The 18,583-nt window shown below is 44.6% G+C and overlaps 2 protein-coding genes across 9 annotated transcripts in view; one reads left to right on the forward strand and one right to left on the reverse strand.

The window, feature by feature from the left end:
• Positions 1-3,618, reverse strand: part of TRAF3IP1 (TRAF3 interacting protein 1) — a 45,547-nt gene extending 41,929 nt beyond the window's left edge. For 5 of the 8 annotated variants that reach the window (XR_014585865.1, XM_083841150.1, XM_083841146.1 and 2 more), the window contains exons 1-2: positions 3,459-3,618; positions 2,317-2,385 (exon numbers count right to left, since the gene is read on the reverse strand). Coding sequence is in view for 7 of the 8 variants with exons in the window: in XM_083841150.1 (XP_083697276.1) it covers positions 2,317-2,385; positions 3,459-3,581 (192 nt within the window). In the remaining variant the exon portion in view is untranslated. Of the gene's footprint in view, positions 1-2,316; positions 2,386-2,694; positions 2,761-2,788; positions 2,840-3,251; positions 3,333-3,458 lie in introns of those variants that run through there. The other 3 variants (XM_083841147.1, XM_083841148.1, XM_083841149.1) reach the window with 3 other exon arrangements.
• A 7,813-nt stretch (positions 3,619-11,431) lies between these two features.
• Positions 11,432-16,800, forward strand: LOC310901558 (anterior gradient protein 3-like). The gene is made up of 7 exons (XM_083841380.1): positions 11,432-12,177; positions 13,164-13,227; positions 13,876-13,928; positions 14,277-14,353; positions 14,840-14,903; positions 15,474-15,557; positions 16,660-16,800. The coding sequence occupies exons 1-7, from the start codon at positions 11,970-11,972 to the stop codon at positions 16,707-16,709; spliced, it is 600 nt and encodes a 199-aa protein (XP_083697506.1). The 5' UTR covers positions 11,432-11,969; the 3' UTR covers positions 16,710-16,800.
• The last annotated feature ends 1,783 nt before the right edge of the window (positions 16,801-18,583 follow it).

The following is an 18,583-nucleotide window of genomic DNA, read 5'->3' on the forward strand; positions in this document are numbered from 1 at the left end:
ATTTATAAGAGAACGCTTTGCTAGACCCAATGAGACAAACCTTTCTGATGACCACGAAGGCAGCAATACTGCCCAATGCCATTGGTAGGAAGAGGTGAATTTGTTTCAGAAAAGTCCCAGCCATTCAGGAAACCTCACACGTCCATTCCCTTACACTTAAATTCCCCTGAAACACATCCCTGAACCAAAGTACAACTCGGTGAGGTCCAGCTGCATGCTCTGCAGCATGCTTCGGCTCATCAGACGCTTCCAGCCTGCCTCCCACCTCTTTCTACACAGAAGAAGGGACCAGCTATCTAAGCAGTATGTATTATTCCAACAGTGGAGACAAAAAAAGGTACCGTAGAAGAAACGGTGGGTACTTTAAAGATCCCACTGCTGTGCCATGTGGAAGAGGCGAGTCGAAACCCAACCCAAAATGGTTGCTGCACTCATGAATGCATGCGTGACACCATGTAGCTCATAAGGGGATTTCAAGACCAAGAGCCAGTCCCAGCAGCCACAGAGGCTGACCAGGACACTGCCATGGCTTTGGGCTTTCGTAGTTTCAGCTTGTGCTTCTTGAGATCTTTAAGTGCACAGCACAACCAGCCTCCAAAGAGCAGCCGTCAATTCTTCCCAGCCCACAGCAAGCAGACTGGACTACAGCACTAGGAGGGCTATTTCACAGCGAGCACAAACCTTTCCTTTCTTGCAGAAAGCACCCCGTCCATCCCAGGTCTGTGTGCCCATTGCCAGATCGTCACACCAGACGAGCATCGTTCCCCAGAGATACATAAAGCAGATCACTCTCACGTATACAGTGATCACAACGCGTACTCCAGCTGCTGCTCTCAGCCTCCAGCCATGTGCAGGTAGCTCTAGTCTCCAGAGAAAGATTCCTCCCCTCCTACCACAAAATGCTAACTCTCCTGATTTTATAAAACTCTAACAGGAATCACAGTAAGGAAGCATCCTGTGACAGACAAGTCTTTCTCCCGACTTGTGCTTTGAAAAGAGGTACACAAGCTAGAGACATTTTCCTCAGCATTTTAATCTTCTTTTCCTGAACCCTTGAAAACATGATCTTACGGACTGCAGGAAAAAACTCTAAAAGAGCTACTCAGGAGGTTGGTGCAACTTCACAGATATCACGGTATGTAGATATTTGTATCTACATAAAAAGACCTGCTTCAGATCTGCTAGGAAATGTTTTTTCAGTCCACAAAAGAAAAAAATGCACAGCGCTCTGCAAACAAGAGACAGCATGTGCTTAGCTGTTCACCTTCACTGACCCTACTGTCAAGCTTCCACAGGGAAAGTATGAACAAAACCAATCAATTGTGTAATTAATTTAATTTTAGTTATCCCTACAACGACAGGAACAGTCACAGAAATAAACGTACCCATAAGGCCAATAATTAGCTGTGAGTAGCGCATAAGCCATCCATGCAACTGGCTGCAGGGATGGCAAGCCAACACTTCAGTTGCTATGTTAAACAATCACCAAAGGATGTAGCTGTTTAACTAGCAACACACAACAGGGATTGTGTGCCATGCACAAGTGACACAAGTTTTGAATCAAGTTGGTTGGTGGGGAAGTCAGCAGCCCTGGCTCAGCAAAGACGCAGACACTGGGAGAGCAAACACAGCCTGAAGTCATCTGTGCACTTAAGAAAAGCATTTCTCAGTAAGAGCATTAACTTCCTCTTTCAGTAATTGGCCATTCACAGACAGCAGTAAAGCTACTGTAGAGTGCCTATAATGGATGAATGCCTTATTATAATTGTATTATAATGCAATAATATTTAATGTATGTGTATACAGCGCACACAGATATGCCTGTATATGCACACATTTTTTAAAAAGCAATAAATATAAAAACATGCATTCTATCAATAGACCTCCAGACTCAGGAAAAAGCTGTGTGCGGATTTCTAGCGTTTGAGATTTACTATCAGTGCCTAACTGCTTCAAGGCGAGTTTGCTACATAGTGATTATCATTATCTGCAATACAGCAGACGTTTGGAAACCTATGTTTAGTCATCGGTTAGATCTCTCTTTCTTGAGATGTGTTCAGAAATAATTCTTTAAACATGACAGCTTGTTTGCGTCCACCCCCTGAGCTATACCTATAAATGTAATCTATAGGTGTTCACCCTACACATTGCATAATCTAACCAACAGGCTGCAAATATCCTTTTCATACTTCTTCACAATGTTAAACTAAAGGCAGGCAGCAGAAGCTGAACACAAAAAAGACCAGAAGAGCCTTGTGGAAAGTTTCAAAGACTGTTCACGTTGAAGCTGGGTAAACAGGGAAGATTCATACCCACCTTGACGTTATCTGATTTCAATTCAAAATCCGTGTAAAGTCCTTTCATAAAACCTGTCACTCTGATCACCTGGAAAACAGAAGAAAAGGCACAAGTTAGGAGCGCTCAAAGGTTTCTGTGGGATAATACTCGGGTGGCAGCAGCAGGCGTAATGGCCTGCTTCACTTCCAGAGGCAGTACAGCATTTGGGGCTGTGCCTGCGGCAGGATCGGGGCCGCTCGTGTCTGTGCACCAGGGAGACATAATCCTTGCTTACGGCTCCGGCCTCCCTCCTGTTTAATTCCACCTTTAACCTTGGCGGTCAGGGAACATGGGACACCTGCAGCGTTAACGCGGGCTCACACATTTCAAAGGCAGCTTACTGCTATTACCACTGACCTCTTCGTGCACAGCCACGTGTGGAACCAGAAGCTCAAGGAACTGATACATATATAACAAAAATAGATAAAAATCCTACTATCCCCCCAGTGACCTCTTCATGCACAGCCACATATGGAACCAGAAGCTCAAGGAACTGATACATCTATAACAAAAATAGATAAAAATCCTACTATCCCCCCAGTGACCTCTTCATGCACAACCGCATATGGAACCAGAAGCTCAGGGAACCGATAGATATGTATTAATAATAAATAAAAAAAACTACTAAACACCCACTGACCTCTTCATGCACAGCTACATATGGAAGCAGAAGCTCAGGGAGCCAATATACATATATGTTAAAATCATTTAAAAACCTACAATCCCTGTCACTGACCTCTTTGCGCACAGCCACATACAGAACCAGAAGCTTAGGGAACTGATAGATATATATTAAATTAAATTTAAAAAGACTATTATCCCCCCACTGACCTCTTCGTGCACAGCGACATATAGAACCAGAAACTTAGGGAATAGATACGTATATATTAAAAATAAACAAAAAAACTGCTGACCCCCCACTGAGCAACTTGTGCCCAGCCACGTATGGAACCAGAAACTCGTGGAACCGGCAGATACATTTTAAAAGCTCGTGGAACCGACGGGTATTAATTAAACCACCCCAAAATCCCCCAAACAACCCCAAAATCTCCTCCCCCCCCCCCCCGCCCGCAGGGGGCGCGCCGCCGGCCCGGCCCCGTTGCCTAGCGACGGCGGCGCACCTCGGTGATGACGTCGTGCAGGTAGCGGAAGGGCGGCCTGCTCAGCAGCCGGTCGGTGAGCGGCGGCCGCCGGATCACCCGGCCCAGGGCCTCCCGCGTCTGCCGCAGCACCGCCTCGTTCATGGCCGCCCCCCGCCGCCGCCGCCCCGCCGCCCGCCACCGGCCGTCCCGGCCTGCCCCGCGGTGCCGAGCGCCTCGCTGCGCAGGCGCGCTGTTGCTAGGCACGGCGCGGCCCTAGCAACCGGCCCCGCCGCCATCTTAGAATGCCAGGATCCCGGGATTGTTTGTGATGGAAAAACCTCCGGGATCTTCTGGTCCCCCCGTCCCCTGCCACCTAAACACGTCCCTAAGCACCACGTCCTGCCTCTCCTTAAACACCCCCAGGGGTCGTGACTCCACCGTCTCCCTAGGCAACCCGTAAAAGTCAGTCAAAGAAACTCTCTAAGACCCAGTTTGGACTTTTAGAAAGCAGGCATTCTTTATTTGTGGCGCCAGACGCACAAAGGATCGCTCCACCTAGTGTGCATGCCGAATTAGAACTGTAGAATAGCCCAAGTTGGAAGGGACCCACAGGGATCATCGAGTCCAGCTCCTGGCTCCACACAGAATCATAGAATCATCAGGGTTGGAAAAGACCTCCAAGATCATCTGGTCCAACCATCACCCTACTACCAATGTCATCCACTAATCCACGTCCCTAAGCACCATGTCCAACCTTTCCTTAAATACTCCCAAGGATGGTGACTCCACCACTTCCCTGGGCAACCCGTTCCATTTGTATACAACCCCTATAGCCTGAACAATTGTTTGGACGTGGTGCTTAGGGACATGGTCTAGTGGATGACATTGGTAGTAGGGCGATGGTTGGACCAGATGATCTTGGAGGTCTTTTCCAACCCTAATGATTCTAATTAAAACATATATATTCATTAGATTTCTGAGCAATAATTAACATATGCATACTATTTCCCATAATTTGTTAAAATATGTAAATGTTCCTGATGCATGCGCATTTGTTTCCACTGATGGTCTTCCAGGGGTCTCTGGTGATCGTCGGTAGTCTTCCTCACTGTGTTCGCTGCTTGAACCCAGTTCTTGTGCATGCTCAGACCATCTCATTTTTTCTTATCTTGTTGTTCCAACTTAGCTGTGCATACTAAATTAAGTCATGTACACATCCAAAGACATGCATACCACGAGTTCCTCACCTATTCTTCCCAGGCACATTCTCCAGGCCTAGGTTATCCAGCCCTTCCTTCCTCTGTCCTGGGATACAATTCTGTATAGTCTTACAGATGAGGCTGATTCTTCAGTGACTACAGTAGCATTAGACATACAAAGTTTCTGGTCTTCTAGAAACTAAGACTAGTTAGTCTTCTAACTAAACATAGTAAATTCCTGATACAAGCGAGGATGCTGTTGGTCATCTTGGCCCTGTCCTTGGCCATACTGGGAGCACCCCTGGGAGGGAGTTTCCTGAGGCTGGCCTAACAGCTGGCTTGTGGTGAGGTGCAATGGTCACCAGGCATCAGGGGGAAGGGGTACTGCTTACTTTGGGATGCTGCTTTATTCGGGATGCTGCTTTTTAAACATGGTATCCCACCCAGTGTGCTGGGGAGCAAGGGGAGTGTGGAGGTGTGCAGAGGCACCACCCTGCTGTATTGCAGGTCAAAAATGCCATTGGGTATTCCAAAGCTGCTTATACAATGGGTATGAAAGGCCTGTACAGCTTCCTATCCTGGAAATAACCTGGAAAACTTAGGCATTTGCATCACAGATATGCAGGCCATTCCTGGTGCGTCAGTGCAGCAAGACTAAAGTTTCCAGGAAATGCTGTCCGATGGACGTTTGATGTTCCCTGCAACCCCATGTCCCTGGGAACTGCCCCCCAGGTGAGCCCAGTAACCACAGCACACACACAGTAAAGTCAGGACAAGCTAGTTCTGAGCTGCCTGATGGCCATGGGTCTGTCTGACTTCACCATGTATTGAAAAAAAAAATTGTTGTGTATCTGTCAAACCCTAGTTCCTTCTTCAAATGCTGTTCACAGTCTACCCACTTATAAAACAGAAGACTGGTCTGTTGAGGTACAGCATGATTTTAAACATACGTACCTGTTACTCTAGAATACTCAGAAATGGAAAGGGGATTCAAGATACAGCTCTTTAGACTGCAGAAACCTTTGGCTTTTCTTTAAAAGTGCTGAAGCAATCAGTAATAACGATCTGAAAATAAACAATTGGTATCAGCTTCCTAGCTTACTGAGCTGGTTGAAGCCAAGTTTCTTATTCAAGCACTGCCTACAAAGTGAGGACAAAAGATAGCGAGTACACGTTTATTCAGGAGCAAAGCTCAGAGCTGAGGAGAGATTTCAGCTACTTCAGAACAATCTGATGGTTCCAAATACAAGTGACCTGAGGAAAAAGGGAAAATATTTTGCTTCACAGGACAGCCAAAACTCATCTCTGATTAGGCACTATTACAAAGTAAAAGCACAGTGCAGGAAGTGTTAGGTGTGGTATCTGATTATATGGATAAAATGTAAGATCTCTGTGTGTCCTATCCCAGCCGTGCCAGAACAGACAGACTATCTGGGAAAGACTCCCTGGAATGAACCCTAAAAGTATCTTGTCCCATGCAATTAGTCCGACCTCAGTCCCTTATTTGAATAATTATCAGACAAACAGTGAAGTGTTCAGAAAGTTAACATTTCTTGAGGTGATTTTTTTTTTAACTGTTCTTGAAATAAAGTAGAACGTAAGGGTGAAGAACTGGGGAGGAGCCAACTTTAAAATTCTCTGATCCCACATCGCATTCCCTGTCAAAGCCAGGACAAGGCAAGTAAATAAAAGGAGAGCACAGGGTCCCCAGCACCATCATTGTCTTCTGCAGATGAAAGACACCACTGCCTTCCCACCAGGCAGTTTACTACATCCTCTGTGCAACCTCCTTTGTTCTTGCCACGTTACATCCCTTAACAAAAAGCAAAAACTTGGCTGTTCCCGAGTGTTCATGCTGCTGCCAATTGTCCAGACCATGACTGGGAACCTAAGAAAGAAAATACTACTTTTCTGCTTGACCAGTCATGAACATTAATGTGTGAGATTGAAACTTCAGTAGGACTGCACACAGTCTGAGTTGCTGTGTGTTGTGACTGCCTACTTGTTTAACAGCCCAAACCTGCAGCTCACCTGAGTTGCTGCATTTGTGCATTGTGTTTCTCACGTTGGTTGTAAAAGGCATTGTTACCAGCTCTTCCATGCCAGCTCCAAGTCTCAGATAAAAAGCACATACTGAGTTAGAAGAACAAATCAGATTTAGGAACAAGAAGAGACGCATTACAAAATAGATTCACCTGGTATAAAACAGATTTATCTGGTTTAGGCAGGGAAAGAGGTTGTTCTTATGCAGAGGAAGTCAAGTGGACAGCTTCCATGCTGACAGAGTAATTACACCTGGGCTCCTGAGAGCAGGTAGTTCAGCAGGAAGAAGTTGCGGGGAAACAATTCGTCTCTTCCCTCAGCCTGACACACACATAAATTGATGAGATTCCCAGACAGACTGTGACTACAGGATCTGGTGAGCCTGGGAAGAAGAAAAGGTGTTGACAGCTTCTACATACAAGGGCATCAGAAGAAATCTCAGAGGAAGCAAGAAGACTGGGAAGAAGCTGCTCTGGGGAAGAGGGTTGTTTGTTTTGGAATCATGGTTTATCTGGATTTCTGCCACCAGCTCTCTATGAAGCGTCTGCAATGCCTGAGAATGAATCTTAGGGGTTTTGTTAAATTTGACCTTTGGCATGCTCATTTTGCTGAAGAGGTAGTACCCTGAGGAGGCACAGATCAATTTAACTGAAGAATCAAAAGCTAGCAACCCACAAAGACTCCATGAATCCCTGTGGACCTAAAGGGAGGCATTGGAATTTTAAAAAGTATCCTAAGGCTGTAAAACAGATAGCTTGAGGTTTAGTCTGCAGATGTAGTCCTTTTGAGGACCTTGGACTAGAATTGTTATCAGAAGTTGGGCAAGTTAAGATGTTGTCACATGTGGTGAAACCAGGGACTGAGAATATCTAAGTAAACCTGGCACAAACACACCAATGGCTGGTGAACTGCAGAAGGAGTAGGAGCACTTACACATCTTTATGCTGCTACGTTAAGAATCTCACGCAGTCCTCCTGTCCGTAGAAAATTCAGCTGACTGTACAGTGTCAATTAAGAGAAAAATCAGATTATCAAACGACTCAAGAAAAGAAGCGGGGAGAGGGAGGTTAGAAGATCCTACTGCTTTTGCTGCAGAACCCAGAAAAGGCACACCAGACTGATAGTCTGTAATCATTTCTTAAGACATAGGGAGTTAGTGTTCCCCTTTCCTAACAACTAAACTTTTTTGAAGTTAAACAGATACAGACCCTGTGGTTATCTACTAGGAGCCAAAGCTGCTACAGTACATGAAATGCCCAGTGGCTGTTCCTATAAAACACTCTTTTTCTGTTGCAAGAACAAAATTTGGGAGTCTGAAATCCTCTTAGCTTTTTTTGGTGACTCTATGACATTTATTAGTGTATTTTTTGTGCTTTACTGGGTCTCCCAGTTTTAAGACTTTTAGAAAGATAACTGAAAGCCAAACAGTTTGCAGTTGTGCAGAATCCTAAAGCAAGTGGGAATTTCTCTAAAGATCTCCATGGTATAAGATTTGGGAAGTTTACAATAAAATCAATTCCTGAAGCAGAAATAAACATTCACCCAGTACCCCTTACCCTAACATCAAGAACTGCAACCAAACCATGTCCACTGAAAGAGCCTGAGAGATGGAAAAAATGGCAGTGCTTGGGAAACAGCCTTCCCGTGAGCATGCCTTTTAAGTCTCTAATTCCCTCTCCTCCTTTAAACAGCTGTGGGTTTGTTTGCCTTTTAAATTACTACCACCCCTTAGAAGTCAGGTTTTGCCTTTTCAACTACTACTCAATGCGGAATTTGGAATTTTGTCCAGAGATCCCACACATTTCAGATTACTAACAGTCAAAGTTATTCCCAACCCATCAGGTAAACAACAAATGTAAGTGTAAATCACCACGAAGACAGGTTGGTTCTGAAGATCAGCAGGAAACTGGTGAGACACAAACTACTGTTGTGCTGCAGCCCATTACCTGGACATCTTTGCTCCTTGTTGATTTGAAATAATTGTATTTTGATGTTGCACGCTCATAAAATGTTTGGTTGGCAGGTTTTGCAAGATGCCTTGAAAAATATAGATTTAAACTGACACTGACTGAACTCCCCATTGTTGGCTCTGCATTGCTAGGCCAGCACTTACAGTACAAAAAGTCATTTTATCTCATGAAACTTCAACCTTGCAGATTGCAAAATCCAGGTTCGGCTATCTATTGATTGAACCCACTCCTCTCCTCTGTGCTGGATAGTGGTCCCAGTGGCTCCAACTCACCAGTGCAATGCACGAACAGATGCTAGTGACTGCTCGGCTTCAATCTGGTACCTTAAGGAACTGGACAGACATTTCAAAGTGCTCAGCACCTCCTGCGAAAGCATGGAAGTGATTTCACACCAAGCATATTTCAAAAAAAGAACCGTGGCCAGTGGGATGAAAATCTATAGCAGAGGGACCTGTTTGTACCAGCTACCATGATGACAGGTAATGCATAGTCACAGGCATCTTCTACATCATTTTAGGATTTCAAATACAGGATGAATCTCAGGAAACATTTCTATGGCAGCTGAGTTTCTGGCATCTCTCTTTTGGGAGTTGGCATGGCTTGGGGTAGTTGTTTCATTGCCCAGTCACTGTGCTGTTTCACATCCTGGCTCCTTGCCACAGGATGCATTTGTAGGACTTTCAGCTCCACGGAGGCTCTGCTGCCTTGCCTCTGCCACCCAGCAACCATCCAGCTAGCGAGACGTGTCCCGGTGCTGGCTGATCCTGCCTGCGGGCTTGCTGGGGCCTCTCCATCCTCAAGGGGACACAAAGATGATGTGTCTCAGGAGTTCTGCGTGCAGAACAGTAAAGTGAGGTGCCTTTGTGAGTTATTTTATCAAATATGAAAACATTTGATTGATAAAACACACCTTAAATTGTTATTATCTCATGTGGAGGTAATAACTAGACAAACAGAGCTGTGTGGTTTCCTAGATAGATACTTCCTGCTGCTTTGAATCTGTTTGTTACGGATTGCATACAACTTTAAGATATTTTTTCTTATCTTTACCTGCTTAAGATACTTAATGGAGGGACTATTCAGAACTCTAGCACAAATTTGTTTTGGCCAGTTACGTTTGGGTTATTGGATAAGATAAAACCACCACGAGCAGCCTGCAAACTGCAACATGTTTACTCCATGGAGTGTTAATCGAAAGCCTTGATTGATTTGGTTAAATCAAGTAGAATTAATTTTGCAATGAATACCCATATGTTGCATATTCAGATTTGTTTTATCAAGAGTTAAGACTTTATCAAAGTTCCTTTTCAATCGATCGGTGTATTATATACATCATGCCCGCAGTTCTGGTGTGGATCTATCCTATCCACCCTGCCGTAACTGAAATTTTTCACAAGAGCTGGGTCTCAGCAGCATCACTTCATTCCCTTGACCCACATGTACCCCTGCTCCCCCCATCCCTTCACCTACTTTTTAATTCTAGCTGTATGCTAGTTTTATTTTCCCAACCTCTTCTACAGCTGTCCATGCTGGCTTTTATTTCTCCTGTAATTCAGGAAGGCTTGTCATTCAGAGCACAGCAGCATACAGACATTTTTATTTGCTAGTTTTGCAAATGAGCTCAGCTTTTGAATGTTACTGAAATGACCATTGAATCTCTTCTGCACAACGCAACTTCCCCATGTAATTTATATCCAGATTTCATGCAGTACCCTCTAGTTCAAGAAACATGTAACGCTTCACATTTCAGCAACTCTCTCTCCTGTAATCCTGCAAGCCACTGGTGGTGAAACACTGGTGAAGTTTCCTCAGTGGCTCATTTATGCCCATTTCCCCCCCCCAAGAAGTTCCCCCCTCCTTGAAGCACAGCCACCACGATCATGGTCTAGCTCGCTAGCAGCCCAGAGCTGTTTCACTGAGGTCTTCAAAGGAAGACCAAAATCTGACTGTGTACAGACGCAGAGCTGGGATTTCTTTACAGGCTGGTGGTTGGTTCCACAACGGGAATTTTGGTCTTTTTCATGTGAGACCATAAAAGCTTTGCCCAGAATTATCATCCCTCCACTGGAAGTCGGTGCTTCACTTAAGATTTATGATGGGGAAAAACCATCTCCCTCAGGCTGTGCAGCAAGCCCTGGTTATCCCACACGTTCATCTCTCTTATCCTTGCATGCCCCTTTCGTTTTGCTGGTGTTCCCTGTTAACTGTAACATGGCTCAGTTATATCACGTTGTTGCTTTTTACATTGTGATTTCTTATTTTCTTTAATATTTTTCAGAAAGAAATATGCTAAGCCTCTTCTAAGAGTACTATTCTCCGTCCCACTCCTGGTTTGAAGGCACTGAGAGGTGTATGCACCTCCTCTGTATCTCTCCGTTTGCCTCTAGGGGACTTCACGGTACCTGGAGACCCACAGTTCATGCCCAGGGAGCCAGGCGTGTCTAGCACAGGCTCTGTGTGAATGCTTTAATAAATCAATAAACCTCGATTAAAAACATGCGTGTTGCTGGGCTGATTAGGGACAGCTTTTGTAAGAAGGTTGTTCTGCACCTTGGCAGGAGCAGGATATCCTGGAATTCCAGCTGACGTCCATGCCCAGCCATTGTGCAAATACAGAGGTATAAAGCGACCTTGCCTTAGCTGGGCTGGGGGGGAGAGACGGCGACAAGGACACTCGCTTCAAGGCATCAACGGGAGCCACCAGGTGAGAGACCAGTTCCATGGAAATGGCTTTTTCGGCTTGTCGTTGAGGAGGACCAGGCATTTCTTCCCCGTCAGCATAGCTGCTCTTTGTGGGTAGGCTGCTGCTAGATTTAATTGCTGATTATTAGACCAGTGAACAGCACCCAGGTGAGGACTGCTTGGCCAAGCCAGATAACATACACAGAGATCTCACGTGTTGAAAAGGGTGGCTGGCAGGACAGATGGCACCTGCTGCCCCATGGCTATTTCAGCCAACTTTTCCCAAGTCACCCATCAGGCTCCAGGTGCATTCAGACAGAGCTGACCTTATCTGCCTTGCTCCTCTGCCACCCTACCTCCCACCAAACCTCTCTGGAGCTCTGGCTGATCCATGCTGGGCTGAAAATACAGACCACTTCAGAGTGGATTGAGCAGCTTATCTCTACGCAGGTGTTAGGAAAAATACACACAAATGCTGAAATTCAGCAGCAAGGCAAGCTACAGAGTTAAACAGTTGTTGCTGCTGTAGACAGATGCAGCTGTTTTCTCTTGGTGAGATCAACCAGCTAGACAAACCCTCAGAATCACTTTAAAGGTTCCCTAAGCTTTTGCTCTGACACCTTGAGGTAAAAATATTTCTAACATGGAGATGTTTCATGGGCTTCTTTCCAGTATTTGCCAAGTTCTGCCTGCCTGAGTCAACCCCTTCTCTCTCAGCCAGAAGCATGCACGGCTTTCCATTACTGTGCTCCCTCCTCCTCTGCAATGGCCTAATGGTAGCTGCACAGGAAAAGGTTCAGAAGCCCCCCAAAGAAGAGGAGGAAAGCCCCGCTCAGATACGGATCCCACAGACTCTCTCTCGAGGTGAGTGACCGGGATGCATGAGGCAGCCCTGAAGCACTCATATTTCCCTGTCACAGCGCCTAGCGTGTACCTCCAGCCACACATCCCAGTAGGATATGCTCTGAGCGCAGCAGCTGGGTGTCCCTCTCTATCCCCAAGCAGAAGCAGAAGCCCAAACCTATCTTCCACAGGTGACATTTGTACCATGGCCAAGAGACCTGTTCCGTTCAACAAGTGAGAAGTCTTCATGCCCTGTACTTGGAAACAGGCAGATTCTTTGCTCCAAACCTGGGCTGAGGATGGAGCCAGGAGCCAGACTGTTAGGCTGGCCGCTGATCAGCTTTTCAGAAGCTAAGCCCAACAGGCAGCCCCACCAGCAGCTCCTAACCCTACCAAAGCATGCTAAATTGGCAGGAGGCTGTAGTCTCAGAGCCAAGCAGCAGCCAGCTCAATCTTACTGCTGTCCTTTTTCCTGCCAGCATCATAGCTCATACACAGGCAGCAGGTACGTCCCGTTCCTATGGGTTATGCAGCTCATGAGCAGGGCACTGATTGGAAGGGGTTCCAGGCTCACGTCCAAGCTTTGCTCCATCAGGTGAGCACATCCAGGCACATCATGCCAAAAGCATGCTTGCATCCCTACCCACCCTAATGCCAGCCCATCAATCCCTTACTGCAGAATGCAAACAGGGAGCCTGGTTTGTTTTTCTGGGAGGGTGTTCAGGGAGGAACTCAGGGCTCCAGCTTTTGACGGGCTGGAAATACCTGCCTGTAATCCTAATCCATCATCTGAAACCCAGGAAAGATGGGGTTTCACCCCCCTCTCCATATCATCTGTTTCTTCATACATGTCCACCTGGGACTCTCCTGGTACCCACAAGAACTCGGAGGGTCTGGCTACCCTGAGGGAAGTGGTGTAGTTTGTGGCACCTGCATGCATGTGTGACTTTCAGCAGAACATCCTCATCCAAACTGAGCAGTAAATTAACTAAAGGTTCTTTCAACAGGCTGGGGAGATGACATTGAGTGGGTGCAGACATATGAAGAAGGTCTAGCACAATCAAAACACAGGTAATCCTCCATTCTTCCTATGCCTCTTCATATGTTCAACAAAACAGAACAAAGGTATGCTCTAACGTGATGTGCACTGTGCACTGTGTAAGCAGCGTTCACCTGTATGGTAGAGGTTGAACAACATTTGGGTGGGAGCTCACCTTCTGGGAGATCATCTTCTAGGACTGAGTCTCACATCCTTCTCCAAATCTTTTCTAGCCTGCTGCCCTGCTTGATATTAGCCACACTTGTAAGAGCTTACAAGCCGTGAAAAACACCTGGTCAAGCTACAGGAATTTATTTCCTACTCTGTGGGCTTCCAGAGCCCTAACAGTAGGAGAGAGGTGTGGGCTATGGCCTCCTGCACAGCCAGCATGTCTTACCTCCACCTTCAGTGTATGTGAGCAGTCAACTGGGTACAGCCCCTCTTTGAGATGGGAGTTCTTGGTATCAGTCCAAACACCCTTGTGGTGCCTCCAGCGTTACCTTCTTGGGAATCTGATCCCTCTGAACATGACTGTGTCTGCACCTCCCTGCTAGCCAGGGTCTACTGCTCCTGCAATGTGAGCATGCTCCTAGAGCAGCTCAGTGGTTTAACTCCTTGCAAGTGCTGTTTGTAAGAGCCCTGAATTGCCCCCCCACTCCTTTCTTGCAATGTCGTTTCAGCAAGAAGCCACTGATGGTTATTCACCACCTGGAAGAGTGTCCTTACAGCCAAGGTGAGCAAAGCAAACCTTTCCAGACAACACTGGGGATCAAAATCTCTCAAGCCATGCACATTCATGACGTGTTGTCACTGAGAAGGAAGTGTCTTCATACACCAGCATTTCAGTGTCCCAAGGACTAAATGTCTTCTGCATTTTACTTTACTAGAACCAAGTCCTCCAAACTTTCTGTGATATGCACATGTCAGAAAAGTATTGCTTTACTGGTAGGTTTATGATCAACGTAAGATACTGCAAAACCACAAAATGCAGCGATCCCTGTTTTTTGTTGTTCCTTTTTTCTTCCCCCACCCAAATAAAGCTTTTTTTTTTTATTTTTTTATTTTTATTTTTTTTTTTTAGCTTTGAGGAAGGCATTTGCTTCCAGCCCAGAGATCCAGCAGATGGCCCAGGAGGACTTCATCATGCTTAATCTGGTGGTAAGTTTGTAATTTAAAGTATTAATGTAAATGTTTACTGGGGAGTGGAATAATCCATATTAATAGTAGAAATGGATTCACTTTGCACAGCTTTGAAGCTGTATTTGAAACTCTCTGGTTTTCTGCTTCTCTGGGAATGTACAACAAGGCTTGCAGAACACCAGCACAGATCCTGCCTGGAGAGAAGGCAGGGAGACTTTCATACACACACTTATTGGTATGGAAATACCATTCTGTATACTGCAAACACAAGTAATACTCTGATAAAATTTTTTTTTTTTATAAAGTCATCAGGCTTTCTTAGTTGCCTGCCTGGGGTTTCTGTCCTCCCCAAGCATCTAACATGGGACAAATTGGACAGAACAGGTAATTCCCTACTTGATCATATCAGAATTGAGACGAGCTTAGCTGGTTCAGTCCATTCCTAGCACCTGGAGGAGCGTTTTGACAGTTACCCTTCACTAAAAGAGGCTATCTATCTGACAGCATTCCAGCAGCGATGACAACATGGCACCTGATGGCCATTACGTCCCTAGGATCCTCTTTGTGGGTGAGTCTCTGGGCCCAGTGGAATAATCACAATAAAACAACCAACTGGCAGCATTTTTTCCTGTATGGTCCCCACTAAATTCATGTTGCTCCAAGTAATAGCTTACGTTCTTTTCAGCACTAAAGCTGTGAGAATAGCCCAGACTTTCAAAAGGAACATCTTATGTTGAGAAACCCAAATCGGGCCTTATCTCAGATTACTTGTTTAGCCATCAGAACTAAAGTGTGACATCTAAAAAACACTACTACCTTTTTTAAAAAAACAGGACCATGACAGGCTCATTCCACTGGTGGAAACAAACAGCATGTCACTCGTATTAACAACTAGCATACATCCTCTAAGAGTTTGGTCCTGTCTGTGACACCGTGCCACACCTGAACACGGCCTCTTACTACGAGCCTGTCCTCAGATGAATGACAGGCTCTGTCCAAGCCTGGTGCTTCAAGATTACCTTTCTGCCAATCAACACCATTTTAAAAGGCCTCAGATTTTTCTCTTCCCTTATTATTTGCCATTGGCTCACTTCATAAACTGTGCATTACTAATGTCCTGCATTTTCCCCCCCTCAAGACCCTTCTATGACAGTTCGAGCTGATCTAACTGGCAAATACGGGAACAGGATGTACGCTTACGAACCAGAAGATATTTCGACCTGTGAGTGAAATAAGCTGATTCCCTTTTTAACCATCTAAAGCTTATACAAAACAAATGCAGTTAAAGGAAGGCTATATAAGACAATCTTGAGAAATACTGGGTCAATTTCTGTAGTAAAATCCATTCTCAGCACTTCAGAAACATAATGTAAATTTAGCCCAAGCATCTTCTGGGAAGACAATGTTGAATATTTCTGAACAGGGCACTAAACTATGGGGAGTTGTCCTTGGTGTCTGAGCCTCCGAGGCCTGTTAGGGAACTGGTGGAGTTTTCAAACACTGTAGTTTTGCCCCCGAAACCCACCTGCTTTGGTTAAAGGCATTTGCAGACTTCAGTGCACTGCTGTTCTGCTTCATAATCTGAACCACTGAAGTTGTTTCAATCCGGTCCTAGGGGTAAACAAGGTTTAAAAATACATATTCCACTGAGGACTGAAGTTAATGCCTATGGGTTGGTGTCTCTACACTCCCCTCTCCTGGCTGTCCACCTTATTAACACTTAGAAAACTGCATTTTTCTGAGGTCTCAACCCCTAGAAAATAGTAAATTGGGGTAAACCAGATTCAAAAACTATGGGTAACAAAACAAACCCATTTCCACGGACAAGCAGGATAACAATGAGGCTGTGATTTGGGTTCACAGTCCTCTATTTTTTTCCCACTTCAGCAGTACACAGATTTTTGTCTGGCATTCAGACTAAGCTTTGAAGCTCAAAGGACACCTGCAGAGAAACACAGAAAACAACATCTGTGCAACCTGTGAACTGCACTAGATGAACCCCATCAGTATTTCAATGGCACTTTGTCACTGGACTACTAAAACAGTATAAAATTTCTGCTACCAACAAGAGCTACCAAAAATAGTCGAAGAAAAAAACTCTCTCAAGCCAGTTATTTAACATTTTCTAGCAGCTAATTCCAGTCAAAACTTTGTTGCTGAGACAAAATAACTAGTCAAAACTACCCGTTAAAATTTAAAGAAAGTAATATTAAGACTTTTTAGAAGTCTAGGTATCCTGAATAGCTTTAATTTCTGATTTTTAAGCTCTACAGATGTAGGAACCTCTCCTGTCATCTTTAGTAACTTCAGTGCTCTCTCCACAGTGATTGAAAACATGAGACAAGCAAAGTTGCTTCTGCACACAGAGCTCTGAGCAAGGGGCACCACTGACCTGCACACACACAGACTGGAGACAGCAGCCCCGGGAACACTGAGGAACACAGCAAAGCAGACATGAGCCGTCCTCGTGCCTTCCCTTGGTTCCCTTGGAGATGTTTTACAGAGAAGCCACATTCACAAGAACTCCGTGCATCCCACATCCAATAGATGCACGGAATCAATCATTACCCATTTATTCTTAAGAAATGGTTTACCTCAATGGCTTTAAGTTTATTTTTAATAGAAAATAATTTTGTCTACAAACACTTCACCCCAATTATAAGTTTGAAAAGGATGCTTACTGACATTATAAATGCATTTTCTAGGTTTTCCCTGTGAGTGACTAGCTTACTTGTACTGGTAGAAATTGTGCTCTGGAAAAATGACTGCTCTTTTCTAAGCCACAAGTCTTTTAGTTTGGGGTTATTTCCTCATTTCCACAAAGGAACAGAAGCAGTTACTGAAAAAACAATTGATTTGAAAGCAGACAAAACTTCCAATGACATCCATGAAGAAACCAGGACTGAAGAGGTCATCTGGTTCACTTTGTGCCATTTGATCATGAACTATATCAGAACATAAACTAGATATGGCTATCATATCCCGATTTTATCTTTTCGACATCTACATTTTTTTGTTTTGCTTTTCTCATACAGAAACCTATATTATACACACCTTCACTGATTTTAAGTGTGCATAGTAAGAAACATAAGCATAAAACTACATTAAGAGACACAGATTTTATATTTTATCACTTTGTGAATTGCCATGCTCATTACTGTATATTTCAGAAAACGGTTTTATTATTATGTTAAAGCTTTCGCTGTATAATTTAAACAAAAAATAAAGAATCAGACTATTTGCTTTCCAAATTTCCTTTCCTTTTTCACATTACATGTATAGCCAATAAAAAAGTGACACTGTAGGACTGAATGAATCCCTGTTATTAGAATTACATCATTAACAAAGTTCACTGGGCAAACTAGGTCTAAGAAATAATAACCAAGAATTCGTAAGACACAAGTAAATTCTGAATGGGGAATCTTTAGTGGTCCTATACACCATCCTCAGGATTCACTCCATGCATACCTTATAGCTAACAGCTGTAATGTTTCTGCAGAAACATTACAAAGTTTATTAGCATTACACATTTGTTAAAAAACCTAAACAGGCATCAATTTAGCAAACCATGGTGACTGTACCTAGTTAAAATGCAAAAAAAAAAATCACATCCTGTCCCTGCCATGAGCATCCAATGGGAACAAAATAAACCATGCTATTAAAAATCCTTCCCTTTAAGAGCCAAAGAAAAGGTGGGCAGGAGAAGAGTTAGGCCTGTGTTTTTAACGCCCAAAGGAGTTTAATTCACAGAAGTCACCCAGGAGCTGTTTTACACCCAAAACGTGGATCTGGCCAGCAATGGTTAACCAGCAGTAAGAGCAGACAGGTAGAGCAGCGCAGTTACTGAGTGTTCATCGTCTGCCACGTATAACACGGATCACATGCACTCAGCAGCGATCAGTGCTTTCCTGTGACCACTAGGAAAAATGTGACCACAGAAGAGTTTGAAGGCAGGACCTGTCTTGGTGGTGGTCACTGGGGAAGATCCTAGTGGATCTGCATGAATGATGCTGCCAGCATGGAAAGGGAGAAAGCTCCTCAGAGCCCTGTGAGCAATAAATGCCCAGGGCTTGGGGCTATAGCAGAATAAATGCACACAGGAAACTAAAATTGGTTAATTGGTGGAACAAAAAATAGTTACTGAACTCCAGCAGAACTTACCACTCATGAAGCAAGTGTGATAGCCAACGGCCAGGTGTTTATTGGTGGTGTTGGGCTTTTTTTTTTTTGGTTGGTTGGTTTTGAAGT

Source organism: Anser anser, assembly GCF_964211835.1.
Source record: "Anser anser genome assembly, chromosome: 6".
Taxonomy (NCBI): domain Eukaryota; kingdom Metazoa; phylum Chordata; class Aves; order Anseriformes; family Anatidae; genus Anser; species Anser anser.

Bases quoted from the DNA above. Each gene is read 5' to 3' on its own strand.
- LOC310901558 (XM_083841380.1), top strand. From the start codon at position 11,970: ATGGGCTTCTTTCCAGTATTTGCCAAGTTCTGCCTGCCTGAGTCAACC. The intron at 13,929-14,276 runs GTGAGCAAAGCA...TTTTTTTTTTAG, and splicing joins AGAGTGTCCTTACAGCCAAG to CTTTGAGGAAGGCATTTGCT. The intron at 14,904-15,473 runs GTGAGTCTCTGG...CCCCCCCTCAAG, and splicing joins CCCTAGGATCCTCTTTGTGG to ACCCTTCTATGACAGTTCGA.